Source organism: Chiloscyllium punctatum, chromosome 35 (genome assembly GCF_047496795.1).
Source record: "Chiloscyllium punctatum isolate Juve2018m chromosome 35, sChiPun1.3, whole genome shotgun sequence".
Classification (NCBI taxonomy): Eukaryota; Metazoa; Chordata; class Chondrichthyes; order Orectolobiformes; family Hemiscylliidae; genus Chiloscyllium; species Chiloscyllium punctatum.
Window position 1 is genome coordinate 19,352,798 of NC_092773.1, and position 17,655 is coordinate 19,370,452.

A 17,655-nucleotide genomic window follows, 5' to 3' on the forward strand; every position below is an offset into this window, starting at 1 on the left:
GCAGATAAGTTGGAGCATATCTCCCTCCAAGTCTCTCACCATCCTTACTTGGAACTACTTCACTGTTCCAGGGTTAAAATCCATGAACTTCTTTTCCCCTCAGTACTGTGTGAGCACTTTGCAAAATGAAAAGCATTTGAAGAAGCCAGGTCATCACTACCTTCTCAAGAGCAGTTAGGAGTTAGGCATTAACTGGTTGCCTTCCGATGATACCCACACCCAGTGACTAAGCCAAATGCACAATTCCCCTTGCGTGTGCAGTGAGACGCACCTGAAATACTGTGCTGTACTTTGAAGTTATTCAGTATTCTCTGTGACGGAATAAACCAAAGCTTCTGTTCAGAGTGAGACAGCACTGAAAGCAAGTCAGGGTTCATTCTTTTGTCTTTGTTACAAGGGATATCTTTCTTTCTGATCCTGAGCTGCAGTTGAGTTTCACAATTAGAAGCTTCCTATTCAGGGTCAAGGTGAAGCAGATGATTTTTTTTTTCATTGTCTGTTTGCTAAGACTTTTTCAATTGCGTGTTGTTTTGTCTCTGATGGAGATTCTCCATGATATTCTCGAAGTAAGTAAGTGGCGTCTTGCTTGCACGTTAATTTAACAAATATTCACATTTATGAAGTTCTGTGCTCGGTTAAAATGCTTGAATGTGCTATCCATGAACACCTCCCATCGATTTCCTTGCTGTGATGTCGTAATTCAGAGACTGAATATCCTTCCTGAATTAGAATTCATCCTCTCCCATTTTTAAAACCTTTGCAGGGACTTGTGTTCAGCTACCCTTGTTGAAGTCTCTGCGCAAAAATGTTTCTTGAATTTTCTGTCGTTCGTTTAATTTAAATAGTGTCATCTTGAAGTGCAGAAAGCTTCATGAACAAATTAAGATCTGTCCTGGATTTGCATACTCTTTACTGAGAAAAGCTTCGGGTTTTGTTTCCATTTGCTCGACTCCAGAGGCTAAAGTCCAAGGATAGGCAACCTTTGAACGTAACGGAGCTGTCAAAGCTCAGAAATGAACTTATCAGTCTCTGTGGATTCCTTCCAAGAACTCATTGCATAAAACAGCCCTAAACGTGATCCTCATGAAGGTTACATTCAACTTATCATATCCTTTGATCCAGAGGTCGTAAATTTGAAGTCATATCCTGCTGTTTTTGCTGTTTTAAATTGCCTGCCAACACTGAATTCAAGGCTTGACATGCGATTCATCAAAGCTGGAAAATGGATTGTTTTGTTTCCTCATGTTACCTTGTTGTCCATATTCTCAGATCGTGCACCACCTTCTATAAATTTACAAACGCTGTAAGTTGCTGGGCTGTCACCCCGCTGATCCAGACTGGAAAGTTAGTTTTCGAATCATGACCCAGTGCAGTCTATTTGATCTCATCACAAACCCGGACAACATTTGACCTCGACATCATTGGTATTAAAAGTAATATTAGCAAATTTGCTGATGAGACAAAGCTGGGTGGCAGGGTGAAATGTGAGGAGGATGTTAGGAGATGACAGGGTGACTTGGACAGGTTAGGTGAGTGGACGGATGCATGGCAGATGCAGTTTAATGTGGATAAATGTGTGGTTATCCACTTTGGTGGCAAGAACAGGAAGGCGGATTACTATCTAGGTGGAGTCAAGTTAGGTAAAGGGCAAGTACAATGAGATGTAGGTGTTCATGCCGGTACAGCAGGCAGTGAAGAAAGCTAATGGCATGCTGGCCTTCCTAACAAGAGGAATTGAGTATCGGAGAAAAGAGGTCCTTCTGCAGTCGTACCGGGCCCTGGTGAGACCGCACCTGCAGTATTATGTGCAGTTTTGGTCTCCAAATTTAAGGAAGGGCATTCTGGCTATTGAGGGAGTGCAGCGTAAGTTCACGAGGTCAATTCCCGGAATGGCACGACGATCATATGTTGCATGCACTTGAGTTGAGAAGGATGAGAGGGTATCTGATTGTATAACATTCTTAATGGATTGGACGCTCTGGAGGCAGGAAGCATGTTTCTGCTGATGGGTGAGTCCAGAACCAGAGGACACAGTTTAAAAATAAGGGGTAGGTCATTTACAACAGAGTTGAGGATAAACTTCTTCACCCAGAGAGCAGTGGACACATGGAATGCTCTGTCCCAGAAGGCAGTGGAGGCCAAGTCTCTGGGTACTTTCAAGAAAGAGATGGATAGAGCTCTTTGAGATAATGGAATCAAGGATTATGGGTATAAGGCAGGAACAGGATACTGATTGTGGATGATCAGCCACAAACTTAATGAATGGTGGTGCTGGCTCAAAGGGCCGAATGGCCTCCTCCTGCACCTATTGTCTATTACCATTGGTGGCTTACTCCCAAAATTGCTGTCTTTACTGACATGCCTTCAGACCACAAGTCTTTGATTGGCACAAATACATTGTATCCATTCTGTCCGAGTCATGTTTGGTCATGAGAGGAATAACTCACTTTAAGTAGCAGCAAAACTCTGACGAAGGGTCACCAGGTCTGAAACAGTAACTCTTGATTTCTCTTCACAGATGCTGCCAGACCTGCTGAGCTTTTCCTGCAACTTCTGCTCTTGTGTCTGATTTACAGCAATCCATAGTTGTTGTGGTTTTTCTTTTTTAGTAGTACTGATCGACACAAAAATGTTGATCAAATGTTGGCAGAAGCTCTACACCTGATGCGAAGAATTGAGATGGAATCTTAAAAACGGCTGTGAGATGTTTCAGCCAAGCTTTAATGTTCAAGGAGCTCACTAAATGAAGGTTCTGAACAAAACTGGAACAGGCACAAATTAATTCAACACAACTCATATTGAGAGTTCATCTATTTTGCTTCTCGTCCTCCTTCAGCTGATGTTTCCTGACAGACGCATTCAAAAGGGGAGTCAGTGGCCATAGCGGTATTGTCTCTGGAATGTTAATCTTGAAACTCAGCTAATGTTCTGGGGACCTGGGTTCAAATCCCGCCACAACAGAATTTGAATTCAATAAGAAATATGCTGGAATTAAGAACCTACTGATGACTCGGAAGCATTGTAGATTGTCAGAAAAAACATACCTGGTCCTTCAGGCAAGGTAATCTGTTCTCCTTACCTGTACTGGCCTGCATTTGACTTCAGTCCCATTCAATGTGGTTAATTCTCAGCTTCTCTCTGAACTGATAAATTACGTTGGACAGCTGACCAAGCATCAACCGAGGCAGCAGAAAAAGACCACTGCAGAAACAACTGTCAACCATGCAAAGTCCTCTTTACTAACATCTCATGTCGTCCCGATCCCCCTTCAGTCAAAACAAAACACTCAGAGACACCGTGTAATTTTACCTCCTTCATCTTTATGAGGGAGAGAGAGCGATCGCCCATGTGCACAGGAACATGAATTCTCTGCCTTCTTTCGTGAACAGCAGATTCTCAATGAATTATATCGTCATTTTACAGGGAGGAGCATCCAGATAAAGCAACATGAATATTAATTGGGTGACCGTTAAAATCAGCGAGTATTAGTAACAGAGGCCAAGCCCTTTACTGTTATGCAATGAATGTTCTTAACTTTGTTGTCTTGATTCATACAATGGATACTTTTTCCCCTTGTTAGCTGACCTTGCATACTGAATGCTTCCAATATTGTTAAATAGCTCTACGTAATGACTGCATTTCCACCTTGTTAGCCCATTACCCTTGCCTCCAGCACCCCATTGTTAATTGCAAGTTCTTATCTGATCTGAATCATGCTCAGCTGAACTGCTTGTTTAACAAAACTCAGAACTTAACTCTTTCCCTGCCTGCTTCTACCCTGTACACATTCTCATTCCCTCCTTTTATTGTTTCATGATACTATGATAACCAATGGCATTTCTAGCTTTCAAAAAACTCTGATAGCCAGTATTTAAGCAAGTTATTGATACACAACATGCAGTGATTATAAATACAAAAATTGCTAGTTCGTTACAGTAATTAGAGTTTGAAGAATCCTTCCATGTGGAAAAAATGTCACCATAAAGTTCTTAACTAGTCAGTCCTTAGTGACCACTCTATCCCCTCCAAGTCCAGTGGAAATGAGCCAGATCTCCAAGATCTCCTTCAGTAAAGTCCAACCTGAAAACAAAATTCAGTCTGTTCTTGCATCACTCCTCTGAAAAATCTGATTTCTTCGTTAAGGGCAGTTAAATGCTTCACAAAACTGACGAGACTTCCATCCTTGCAGCGATGCTTCAGATGGAGGAGACCAGCGCGTCTGAGTGTGCAGTGCAGCAGCAGCAGGCTAGGTGAATGCAGCATTCTTTGCTGCTTCTGCTCCCACCATGTTGTTAAATGTAACAAAGCCTGTTGTGATGTTAGCTTAATCAGTGAACCATCATATCCCTTAAATGATCAAAAGACAGGGTAAAGCTCACGTGGTCTAATGTCCGTAGGAAGGCCACTGACCAAAAGTGGATAGACCTCCTCTTCACTGTTGTTAATTTCTTAACTTTTCATACTCATGACTGGGGAGCTAATTGAGTCTGGATCAGGTTGTAGAGGGGTGGGTGGTGGTTCAAAGGCATGCTTTACTTGTGAATGGAGAAACTCTATGGAAGATGTTAACTGCTGAAAGTATCTTTACATTTCCTCTCTGATTCCTTCCTTGCCAAGGTGGTTGTCAGTATGAAGACAGTCACACATTTAACTACACTAAATTGTGTCTGCCTATTTCAACATTCTTTGAATTTTTGAAGTGTATTACGATATTCACTATTGATGACATTATCAAGTTTTACACAATCCATAAACTACTAAATTCAGGTCAATTATAAACAACAATCAATGGTCCTAAAATCAAACCCTTGGGTGCCTCTATGCAGGTTATTCAAAAATTATTTTCTTTTAACAACTTGATACTTGGCTAATGTGAAAAATGTCAGGAAAAGTATTTCAAAAATCTGGAATTGCAAGAAAACAACAAAATGTTTCCTGTGCTTTAGCAATTCAAGAGACCGTTTCAGTTCAGATTTAAATCTCAAGTACTTGTGGGAAATAAATGCTGAATATTTTAAAATAGGTTCTCCAAATGAAATTTCCCTCATAAAACAGTCGGACTTAAAGTGGCAACTTGGGTAGAGATCAACATTGTTTGAATTTGCAATATGAAGGGGCCAATGAAGTCTGAACAATAATTAGCAGAATTCTTTAAAACAATACTCTCATCTGGTTAAAGCATGACCACTGACCCAACTTTGTTTTTGAACAGGCATTGCAGACTTTCAGACACATCAGGGGCTCAAGGCACTCAATCACTTTGTTTTAAGATCACAAGTTTGATCATTTTAAGAAGGACATAATGTTGTCCAATTTCAATGTAAAAACAAAATCTGTCCCACTACACAGCCCACAAAACACATCGCATTAAGATCCTGATTCAAACAAGGCAAAACAGTTACGTAAAGGGATTTTCTGAACCCGTATTTTAACAAACCAAAACATTTAAACATCAGCGCTCTCAGCATGGCACAATTTACATAGAAACTTCCCTCCTTCAACCTAATTACTAGTACAACCTTAATTTCAGCGTTTTTTTTGCATCTTTTCACTCAAATTACAATGATAAAAAGAGAAAGCCCTTGCAGTGGACCACATTGCACCACGATCTAAGCCACTCTCTTCCCCAGAACAAAGACTCACAGAGCCTCAAATTTCACCACGAGGGGTCTTTAACCCCTTTCTCATTTTACTGCTCACGGGGGCTTGAACCCACTGAAACGCCGAGACCCCGAATCCCACTGAAACACAGAGACCCCGAATCCCAGCACAGTGTGGAGGACTTGTAACTCAAATCAACCCACCCAGTAGACTCGAACCGCAGTACCGTGCAGAGGGCATGAATCTCAACCAAACCAACCCCAGGGCACTTCAACCCCAATATCATGCAGAGGATTCGAACCTCAATCACACTCACCCAGGGGAGTTGAACCTCAGTACTGCGCACAGGACTCGAACCTCAATCACATCCCCCCCGCCCCCCGCCAAATGCAGTGCAGCGGATTCTCATCTCTGTCTGCCAGTGCGCTTGTGAAACTGTCTCTCTCGACTGAACAAATTACCATCCAAAGAATCCGTAGAATAGAGAGTGATCGAGTGGGGACTGACTCCGGCACGCAGGAATATCAAGAGGGACCAAGGTTTAAGATCTTACCTTGAGCGCCCATCCTTCTCGAGGCATCAATGTTCTGGGTGGCCACTGACACTGTCCAATCATAACTATTCATTTGGATCCTGCTGACTTCGCCAGTATTGTTGTCCTGTTCCCCCTTCAGTCGAAGCAAAATGCTCAGTGCCAAAACTGGGAGAGCTGCCTTACAGACTGTTTTCATAGAATCGTATCTTACAATGTCTCAAACATCACCATTGCCATCCCTGGTTATGTCGTGTCCCATTGATAGAACATATCCATTCGAAGTGGTGGGGAAGTGGTATACAACTTGAGAGCGACTTGCTGTGGGGGTCCTCAATATTGATAGACCTCAGAAAGTTTTGTTTCAAATTAAGCTTGGGAAAGGAAACTTAATGTCTTCCCTTGGCTGATGAATCAGTGCTCCTCCATGTTGCAAGGTTGCAAAATGTACTTTTGGTTGGGGGATTTCCGTGTCCACCGCCAAGAGTAGCTTGGTAGCAGCACGACTGATTGAGCTGGTTAGGTCCAAGCAGATGTAGCTGTGGAAAACAACGAGGCCACATCCCTCAGAATTTGTTGGCTGCAGCTGCAACTGTCCATGACAGAGTCTGTCAGGGTGACCACCACACGGTCCTACCTTTACAGTGAGAATACCCTCCCATCATGTTGTCTGGCGCTATCACTACATTAAAACAGATTGACTTCGAACAGATCTAGCAATTCGCGATTGGGCGTCCAGGAGGTGCTGTGGGCCATCAACAGCAGCAGAATAGTACTCCAGCACAACGTGCGATCTCATAGTCATTACCATCAAGCCAGGGGCTCAACCCTGATTCAGTAGAGAGAACGGGAGGGCATGCCAGGAACAGCACTAGGCACAGGTAAAAATGAGATGGCAAAGTGGTGAAGTTACCAAACAGGGCTACTTGTATGACAAACATAAATGATAGGCAGTGCTAAGCAATCACACAACCAACGGATCAGATCTAAACTCTGCAGTCCTGCCACAACTAGTCTTGAATGGTGGTGGACAATTAACTCACTCGTCGAGGAGGCTCCACAAATATCCCCATCCTCAGTGATGACAGAGCCCAGCATATCAGTGCAAAAGATAAGGCTGGAGTATTTGCAGCAACCTGCAGCCAGAAATGCCTGGATGTTCCACACTGATCCCCACCTTGACAGATGCTAGTCTTCAGCCAACTCAATTCACTCCACCTAATATCAAAACAGTTGGAGGCACTGGATACCACAAAGGCTATGGGCCCGATCAACATTCCAGCAATAAGACTGAAGACACGCACTCCAGAACTTGGTGCTCCCTTAGCCAGGCTCTTTCAGTGCAGTTACAATCCTGGCAATTACCTGACAACATGGCATTTCCTGATGAAGGGCTAATGCTCGAAAAGTCGATTCTTCTGCTCCCTGGATGCTGCCTGATCTGCTGTAGTTTCCCAGCACCATACTTTCGAACGTGGAAATGTACTCAAAAAGCAGGACAAATCCAACCCAGCTGGTGAGGGACCCATCAGTCTCCTCTTGATCATCAGTAAAGTAACAGAAGGTGTCATCAACAGTGCTGACAAGCAGCAGCGGGTCATTGTTGCCTGTGCGTTCTGCCAGGGCCAGTCAGATCCTGTCCTCATTTGAGCCTTGGTTCACACATGAACAACAGAGCTGAATACTGGAGGTGATGCGAGAGTGGCAGAACTTGACTTGAAGGCTGCATTCGACTGAATGTGGCATCAGGGAGCTCTGAGTGAAACTGGCATCAATTGGAATTGGGGGTAACCTCTCCATTGGTTGGAGTTGTACCTGGCACATCGGAAGATGATTCTGGTTGTTGGAGGTCAGTCATCTCAGCTCAAGGATATCTCTGTGGGAGTTCCTCAAGGGTAGTGTTGTAGGCCCAACCATTTTCAGGTACTTCATCAATGACTTTCCATCCATCATTAACTCAAAAGGAGGGATGTTAGCTGCTTGTGCAATGTTTAGTGCCATCATAAATCCTAAGGTGCTGAAGCAATCCATGTTCAAATGCAGCAATGCAGGCTTGGGCTGACAAGTGGCAAGTAACATTGGCACCACCTAACTGCAGGAAATGGCCGTCTCCAGTAAGAGACGATAGAAACACCCCCTGGACGTTCATTGATGTTACCCACCCTGAGGGTTAGCATCGACCAGAAACTCAACTGGACTTGCCACATAACGACAGTGGCTGCAAGAGTACCTGTACGAGACTCCAAATACTGCGGTGAGTAGCTTACTTCCTGACTCTGCAAATCCCACCATCGTACATGGCACACCTCAGGAGCATGATGGAATAGTTCCCACTTGTCTGGATGGGATCAGCTTCAACACTACTGAAGAAGCTTGACGCCATCCAGGACAAAGCTGCCCCCTTGATTGGCCCTACATCCATGAGTGTCCACTCCCACCCCCCACAACCCACTCACCACCATCACCGCCGATGCGCTGCAGAAATCTGCCTAAGATGCTGGACAGTGTCTTCAAAACCCCAAAGCTACTTCCATCTAGAAGCATATCCATGGGAATACCACCCCCTGCAAGTTCCCCTCCAAGCCACTCACCGTCCTGACTGGGAAATATATCAACTGTTCTTTTGGTGTTACTGGGTTTCAAAATCCTGGAACTCCCTCCCAAACAGGACCGAGGGTGTCCACACACCACATGGACTGCAGCGATTTAAGAAAGCAGCTCACCACCACCTTCTGAAGGGCAACTCGGGACAGTCAATAAATGCTGGGCAAGCAGCAACACCCTGACATCAGTGTCATCTCAGCCAGGTTGAAATCTTTTGAAAATGATGATTTTAATAACTTGCCTCTGCTACAGGGTGCTTTGCTTCCACAATCATTAAAAGCAGTTTGTATTTATTCTCACCCTTTGCTTAAGTGCTCATTGTTTGATCATTATTACATCTGGGTTAAGATAGGAGAATTAACTGCCAGTACCCAGAAACCTCGATGGTTCCTCAGGCTGTTTATTTGAAAAAACACTGAATCAACAAATGTTTGCTTTTAGTATATAATTAATATTTTTGATATATTTGTAGTTGCTTTGCTCAACATGCTAGAGAGTCACAAATATGAGTTGGATAATGCCTTTTGCTGCTATCATCAATCCTTGTGAAATGCCCTTGAGCACAAGTAAAACGACTGAAGAAAATGTCTGACACTTCTGTGAAAAATTAGTTTCTTATGACAAAGATATGTGCGGTACAGCTGTTCTGTGTATTTGCAGAAGACTGGTGTCTGCCTGAGCTCTACACTACTGCATGAAATTAATTGATAGCGTAATATACTACTGAGCATGATTGCTCTTTCAAAGAACCAGCATAAATTTAATTGAATGGTTGCATTCTGTGCTTGACGTTTGTGAGATTCTATCATGGAAAATAACAACATTTATGCTGCAAATGACAGCACTGGCAAACACTGTCTTCACTGCAGTCGATGGCCTCTAGTGGCGGAAATTAAGAACAATATGCAGCATCAAAGCAGATCCCTTCTGCAAATTAAAAGGGGTAGAAAACCCACAGTATATGTTTTTGAAAAATAATCAAAACACCCCTGATCATGTGGATGAAAATGATGGCGATTACTGTCGGTGTATCTGACATGTTTTGAAGGCAACTGATTGACGACTGACACGGAATTCCTTTTGGTTCGTGTCACAGATCACGTCCCCCTGCCGCCTTTTTTTTTCCCTTCTTGTTCAGCTGCTTGTCAGTACAGACAGTCCACAGGTTGTGAACTGGTTCCCTCTGAGAGTTTTGGCTCATCGACATCTGGTTCCTGGAATTATTTGAAAGTTGGAAGTTAGGGCGGGTTGGACTTTGTTTTGAGTGTTGTGCGCTGCCTTATTTAGAATGTTGTGGATTTTAGCAGCTCGTGTCCCGCAATTTGTTGCAGCTGTCAAACTGTGAGCAGGGACTTGAGTGCAGATTGTTGGTTGTGGTTTGCTTTGAAGGCCCCTAAATGCGATGGAAGCCCTCAGGATTTGTCTTCTCACTTATTTATTCACAGAACATCAACGAGACTGGGAAAAACTTAATGCGGAGCTGTGTAATTGTGAAAATGATGTGTTAGCCTAGTGTGGCAGCAATGGGGTACAGTGCTGACTGTCCTCTTTCCTTGGTAAATTTGGCTCTCTGTTCAGTCATTGAACCTCAGAGATTGCGCACACTTGTTGGAATGCACTTCCCTTTGGTCTTGCGCACATGAAGAGTTGCCGTGAGGCTGGTTAGTTTGATAAGTTTGAAGCTGTCCCATCTGCTGTTGATAATGGACCATGCCTGTTGCCAATGTCGCAGCACTAAGGGAGATTGTAATTATTTCTCAAAACCATCTGGCAAGCTGGTCACTGGTTTTACCAGTAAATCTCCTTCTTCTTGAAGGACAATGCAAAATAATCAGTCTTCCAAAGGCTGTGTGTGTGTGTGTGTGTGTGTGTGTGTGTGCGCGTGTGTGTGTGTGCGCATAGTTAGGGCTCATTGTGAATTATCAGTGCATGAAATAAAGATCTGGAAATGTATAGAAATGGCAAATTACCTAAGTTAGGTAGGCATTGCCACACTCTGTATGTTGGTATGTCAGTCTATCATTGTGTCGTTGGTGTTTTCATCTGTTCTTCCTGCTTTAAGACAAGTTAATCTAAATCTTTTTCTTCACATGAAGATCAGATGACTGACAGCTTATTGTCCTTGATTTGGGCTATTAGCATGTGTGAAGGCCAGTGCTTACGCCACCAGTCTGAAGAGATTGAAAGGTTGGATGAAAGGCTGTGCGCCCAGTAGGCAGGTGAGGAACCTGGCTGTGTGGGAGTGTGTGTGAACCCAGCTGGGAGGAGGTCTACTTACTGTGCAGGCAGATGGACTTGGAGAGGCAGAACAGCAGGTGGTGTACAGAACAGTGAAAGATGTACTAAAATGCTGTGAATGGGGTAAGAGTGCAAATGTCCTTGAGAACCCAACCTCGACGACAGGATGACTGTACCAGTCATGTGCTGTTGGAGTGAAGATGTCAACCTTGACTCAAAGGTTGAGGTACAGTCTCTTAGCACAAAATCAATGCTGATACTCTAATACAGTGCCAGTGAGCCTTCTGTTTGAGGTTTGATTTTCATCTCCCTTATTTGTCCTTTATGGGTAGATGTAAAATATCCCATTGCAATCGTTACAAGAAGAGCAAGTGAATTCTGTTGGTATCTTAGTCAGTGTGTAACCCTCAAGCTTTTTGGTTACTTATATTATGTCGAAACTCAGGGCTATGTATTAAGCACTGGTAGGGCAGTCTCATGGCTGGACCAAACAGCAGAATTGTTCAAGGAGAATCAATCCTATCATATGCTCGGTGAGCTGTTCCTGTGCTCTGGGATGCTGTAAGTACCATCTGTTCATAGAGAGGAATGCCTCATTGTCTGGTCAGTGATGGTCCAGATGATGTCCAAAATGTTCTCACCAGTTTACACCTTTCTGGAGGCCTGCCTTGCAGAATTGCATGCTTGGTTCTTATACTTTCAAAGCACAGTCATAGAGTCGTCAAATGCAAAGTTCTGAGCTCAGATATTTTTAATCACATTGACAAATTGATGAAACTGCTGGAAAATTAACATGATATTCAAAAAACAAAAGGAAGTCGACTCAATCCGTAAGATTTGATTTATTGTTGTCACATGCACCCAAGTACAGTGAAAGGTTTGGTTTTGCAAGCAGTACAGGTGCATCATAACATACAGATCATACGGTGTTCAGACAGAGCAAGGCAGTCTACATAATTGTATTGATTCAGATTGAGGTCAGAGAGGGTCTAATGGCACAAAGATTGTGTCCCTGCCTCTGGGTTTAAATCCCACCTCAGGATGTATGTTGAAAGAGGTGTGTCACAACATGTCCAGACAGTTTACTACTTTCAAGAAGAAGAGACTGAGGTGAATATTGAGAAAAAGCCAAACTTCTTGGAGTAAGTCTCATGCCGTCAGATAATCTTAGAACGAAGAACCAAATTGGCATTTTATATGTAATATTGTTAGGGTTTGGAGTGTGCAGACATTGTGTTAAAGTATACTACAACTTCATGAATTTGGAAAGCCAACATAAAAATGTAGCCTCTTTTTAATGTAAAGTTCATTCAGGAAAACTCCCAATCTTTATGAACAGTTAAGCAGTATTACTGTTGTTTCAGGATTGGTGTGGGGCCATGACCTGATTACCAAGTCAACAGTTAGTTTTATACTGGTAACAAACAATTTTCACAAATGATGACCTGGAGTTTGTGACATGACTTTTGAAGTAAAATGCAGAAATCTCCAAAGTTAAACATTGTGAAATGAAAAGGTGGTTTGTAGTTGGATTATTGATGGCAGTATTATTGTCACAATGGATCTTTTTGGTTCATGCTCCATTTGGGACTTGATTGAGTAAGTAAAACTGTGGACTACTGAGGAGGATTGGTACCTCAGCCTTCTGTTTCCAGTGTCCGTTGATTTTCCTCACTTGGTGAACCATCCATATCCCATGCCAGGTGACATTTAAGAGCAGGGGTTTTCCCCGGGGCTGTTATGCAAACATTAACTTGGACTTGAGTTGTTAGATGAGAGGATGATATTTATCTCTTGTTAGCCACCAGGTTTAAGCTCCATTTCACCATCGCGATGTGTGTGAGAACTGTGCAGAGATGCAGCAAGCCAGCTCTTGAGATTAAATTTGACTTTCTTCTGTCAACAGCCCCGTGCAGAACCGATTCCAATCTGTGGGTTTTGCCTGGGAACAAAAGAGCAGAACCGTGAGAAGAAACGTGAGGAACTCATTTCATGTGCAGATTGTGGTAATAGCGGTACGTACTCTTTTCAACTTTGGTGAGTGCTTCATTATTTTAACTGAATGCAGTTGCATTTTGACGGAGTGAGCCCAGGTTCATAGTGAAGGGATCATTTGGATCTTAACACTCTGCTTCCAGACCTGTCTAGTTCTATGCCATAATCAGCTTTATTAATATTAGGAAGCCAGAAAGGTTATGGTGTATGTGATTTCTTTGAGCAACAAATTGACCTGTCTACTGGTGCCAGGAGGCTTTAGCAGGGATGTCAAATGATCGAGTCAACCATCCTACAACTTGAATTAATAATGGAGTATCTTGCACAACTAAAAAGCGAGCAAAATAAATCATGTTTTTTTTAATGCCCTGTCTTTATTGGTGGCAATTCACAGTCTCATGGGGCCAAAGGAATATTACAGGGACGAGTTTTGAAATTTAGCTCATTTCTGGGACTTGTGGCATGCTTTGTTTCCCGCTGTTTATATGCCACTTGCTTTTCCTTGAATGATTTCTTGTTTTCTCTGACTCCTCTCATTGTTTCTACCTTCATCTCGACATTCTCTGCCACTGTTGGGTCTCATTGTTCCCCCAATTCTGGAAGTTTGATGCCATGAGAAAGTATTCATACAAATGAATCACATTTGTATTTCTCTCTGCTGTTGATTTCCCTGTCTGTTACTCACCTTCTTTCAAAATTCCTTTGCTGCTTTCTTTATCCCTTCCTCGGTCCATCTTTGTTTCCTTCCTACTTTTCTCATTTGTGTCTCTGTTTCATTTGATACGTGTTTCGTTATCTCGTTCTCCGTCCCTTAAATAATTCTTCACTGAGATTCCTGATTTCAGCCCCCCTCACCTCACTCTGTTACAGTCTCCCTTTCATTTTCCCCTCTTTGTAGCTTCTCTGTCATCCCTTGCCCACTGTCTCCCTGGCTCACAGCTTTGATGTCTTTCACACCTTAAAACCAGAAAACCTCCCCATCCATTTTAACAAGCAAGTCCCAATTTCATGGACAATTTTGTGCTCCCCATCCCGTGAACTCTTTCCGATGACTCCTACACCTGCAGGTCACCGCTCTATAACTATAACAAGGCTGTCTCCCACTATGTTAACCTGTCTGTAAGTTAAGTGGAGGATCTTTACTGTTCGCTTTCTTTACATTTTGATCTTGAAAAAGGCGAGTCGAATATTTGATCTGAGTCGAAGTTTAATTGTTATCACAGTTAACATTTTAGTTGAAACCTAGTCGCAAACACATAAATCAAAACTTGATATTGCACTCTCTTTGCACTTGGTCTAAGAAACTTCGTCTCAGTTATTCTACATCCTCGGCCCTGATAAGACATGAATTAGTTTAAAACATGTCAACTGATGCACTGAGAAAAGCCGAAGAACATCCATATTCTGTTTTGCATCGAGCAGAAATCTGTCACACTTCACTTCAGTGGTCAACCATAAAATGTGTAGAAACAGGCCAGTTGTTAACTGCGAAGCATGTACAATCATCCACTGACCTCAGCCATTTGCTAGCAGTTAGGATCATTTGGATTTGTCCATTTTTATTGTTTCAATAAAAGGCAGACTTGAGCAATTCCCTTCAAGGAACAAGCTGCATCAATAGTTGAACATTACAACTCCACTGTAGGTCTGAGATTAATCCTGAGCTACACAGTGGGAGTTCTACTAGCATTGATGTTAGTCTGATTGGGTCTCTTCTAAGTTTGTGTGCAATTCCACTTCAGAAATTGAGCCTTACCTTCTCACTGAGCCAATTGTTTTACCAGTTTTCCTCCTGTTTCTTCATGGTCACATTATGAAACAGCATGTACAGCCCATCCATGAAATTCAGATAATTTGTATTACCTTAGAGTTAGACAGCACAGAATTACATCCTTTGGTCCATGCGTCCGTGCTGACCAAGTTTCCTGAACTGAACGAATCCCTTTTGCCTGCATTTGGTCCATTTCCCTTTCTGCTTCATGCACCTGTCCAAATGTCTTTCTAGTGTTGTAACTGGACCTGCATCTGTCACTTCCTCTGGCAGTTCATTCCACATGCAAACAGCACTGAGTGTGAAAATGTTGCCCCTTAACACTTAAAAGTATGCCCCCTCGTTTTGAACTCCCCCACCCTACGGAAAAGACCTTTTAATATTCACTTGATCTATACCCCTCATGATTTTATAAACCTCTATAAGGCCACCCCTCAACCTCCCATGCTCCAGCTTAAAGTCCCAGCTTAACCAACCCCTCTCAATAACTCAAGCCCTCCAGTCCCGGTAACATACTTGGAAGTCGTTTGTGCATCCTCTCCAAATTCATCATATCCTTCTTAGAGAAGGGTGACCAGAACTGAACACAGTACTGCAGAAGTTGCCTCACCACCATCCTGTACAACCTCAACAAGACGACCCAACTCCTACACTCAAAGTTTTGAACAGTGAAGACTAGCATACGAAACAGCTTCTTAACCACCCCGTCTTTATGTCATGCAAATTTCAAAGGATTATATACCTGAACCCTTGCGTCTGTGTATGACAACATTCCTCACATCCCTATCATTAGCTGTATAAGTCCTGCTCTTGTTTAATTCACAAATGCAATACCTCGTATTTATACAAATGAAACTCCATCTGTCACTCCTCAGCCCATTGGCCAAATTGGTCAAGATCCCTTTTAAATCTTGGAACATAGAACAGTACAGCATAGTACAGGCCTTTCGGCCCTCAGTGTTATGCTGACCTTTTCTCCTGCTCTAAGATCAGACTAACCGACATAGCCTTCACTGTGCTACCATCCAAGTGCCTATCCAAGATTTGCTTAAATGACCCTGATGTATCTGAGTCTACTACCACTGCTGGCAGTGCATTCCACACACCCACCACTCTCTGCGTAAAAGACCTACCTGTGACATCTCTCCTAAACCTTTGGTGACTACATTTGAAAAGTAGTTCAATGGCTGGTGAAGTGCTTGTATGTACTCTATCCGTGAAAGTTATTTTATGACTGGAAGTTACTTCTTTCTTATATTACAGTAGCTCTCCGTAATGGTAATCTGAGGTTAAGAAGGAAGTATTTGACGAAAAATATTTGGACAGATTCTTTGTCAACTCTCCAGATATTAATAATTTTTAAAAATCTCACAGCACCAGGTCACAGTCCAACAGGTTCAACCTTCTTCACTGTTGATTATACCACCAATTTTGGTGTCATCTGCAAACTGCAAACCCTGCTTCCTAAATTCTCATCCAAATCATGTAGAAAAATTACAAACAAAATTGGACCCACAGTACTGATTCCAACAGAACACTGCGAGTCTCCAGTCTGAAAAAACAACCCTCTGCCCCCCTCAATCTTTTTGATTACATCCTAGGAAAATTCTAACCAGGTTTGTGAGACGCACTTTCCGATGTACAACGCCGTGCTGCCTATCCCTAATCTGGACCTGCCTATCCAAATGCATATAGCTTCTATCTCTGAGAATTCCTTCCAACAATTCACCCACTACTGATGTCAGACTTAGTGGTCTGTAGTTCCCAGGCTTCTCCTTACAACCTTTCTGAAGTAAAGGCACAATATCAGCCACCCTCCGATCTCCTGGCACAGATATCTCTACTTGGGGTCCTGCAATTCTTTTCCCTACCTTTCCACAACTTCCTGGAATACACTTGATCAGGTCCTGGAAATTTCTCCACCTAATGTTCTGTTTAAGACCTCCAGCACCATCACCTCTGTAATATGACTGGTTTCAAGAACTGCAATGAAGAATATTTAACCTGAGTGACACTTGTGTGGATGCACGATGAATAATATGATGAGAGATTGATTGTCAGCTCTGCTGTGTTTCCAGGTCACCCATCCTGTTTGAAATTCTCTCCTGAACTAACGGCTCGTGTGAAAGCCTTACGATGGCAGTGTATTGAATGCAAGACGTGCAGCACCTGTCGGGACCAGGGGAAGAATGCTGTAAGTTGTGTATCAATTCATAAAGACAGCCTTCAAGTGCATGCGCAAAAGTTGTACGACGGCAGAGTTGTTTCAATTCCCTTGGACATCCTGTGTTGGTGTTCATCAGATTTCTTCACTTCAAGAGGAATCCGTCGTTGCTTTGCTGTAATTTGCATTTTAGAAAGATCAACGTGCTTCTTTATTGGGTGTCCAAACTTGTTTTGCATAAATGCTCTAAAGTGCTTCAAATACAACCAATTAACCTGGAGTGCTTTGGGTGTGGATTGTTTTGCAACGGCAAATGTGGCTGTCAGTTTGCCACCAAAGCCCAACATGTCGATGTGTGGTGATGGATTGGTTAATGTGTTTCCTCAGTATTATTTGAGAGAAGAATACAGGACAGGATAGGAGAGGAGCCCTCATTGTACTTGACATGAATTCCATGAGAAGTGTATTATCCATGTGAGAAGGTAGTTCATTTCAATAAATGAAAAGCAATGTCATTGAGAATGGCAGCCTTGTCTTGGGTCCGATTACGGTCCCAGACCAGGCTGCCCAATTTGTGTCGCAGTCTGACAAGGGAGCAATAACTTTTTTTGTTGAGGTTGACGAAGTGAGATATCCCAGGTACTTGATAAGAGAATAAATTCAGTATTCCAGTATTTGGAAGGAACTGCACAAAGTTGGAATGGTAATAGAACCTACCATATATATTTCTGTGTATTAACTTATTTTTGA

General features: G+C 42.8%; 1 protein-coding gene across 8 annotated transcripts in view; it reads left to right on the forward strand.

Annotated features, from left to right (window-relative positions):
• Positions 1-17,655, forward strand: part of LOC140459731 (histone acetyltransferase KAT6A-like) — a 261,877-nt gene that overhangs the window by 138,585 nt on the left and 105,637 nt on the right. For all 8 annotated transcript variants that reach the window (XM_072554188.1, XM_072554189.1, XM_072554186.1 and 5 more), the window contains 2 exons: positions 12,882-12,990; positions 16,820-16,935. In XM_072554188.1, coding sequence (XP_072410289.1) covers positions 12,882-12,990; positions 16,820-16,935 — 225 coding nt within the window. The remainder of the gene's footprint in view (positions 1-12,881; positions 12,991-16,819; positions 16,936-17,655) is intronic.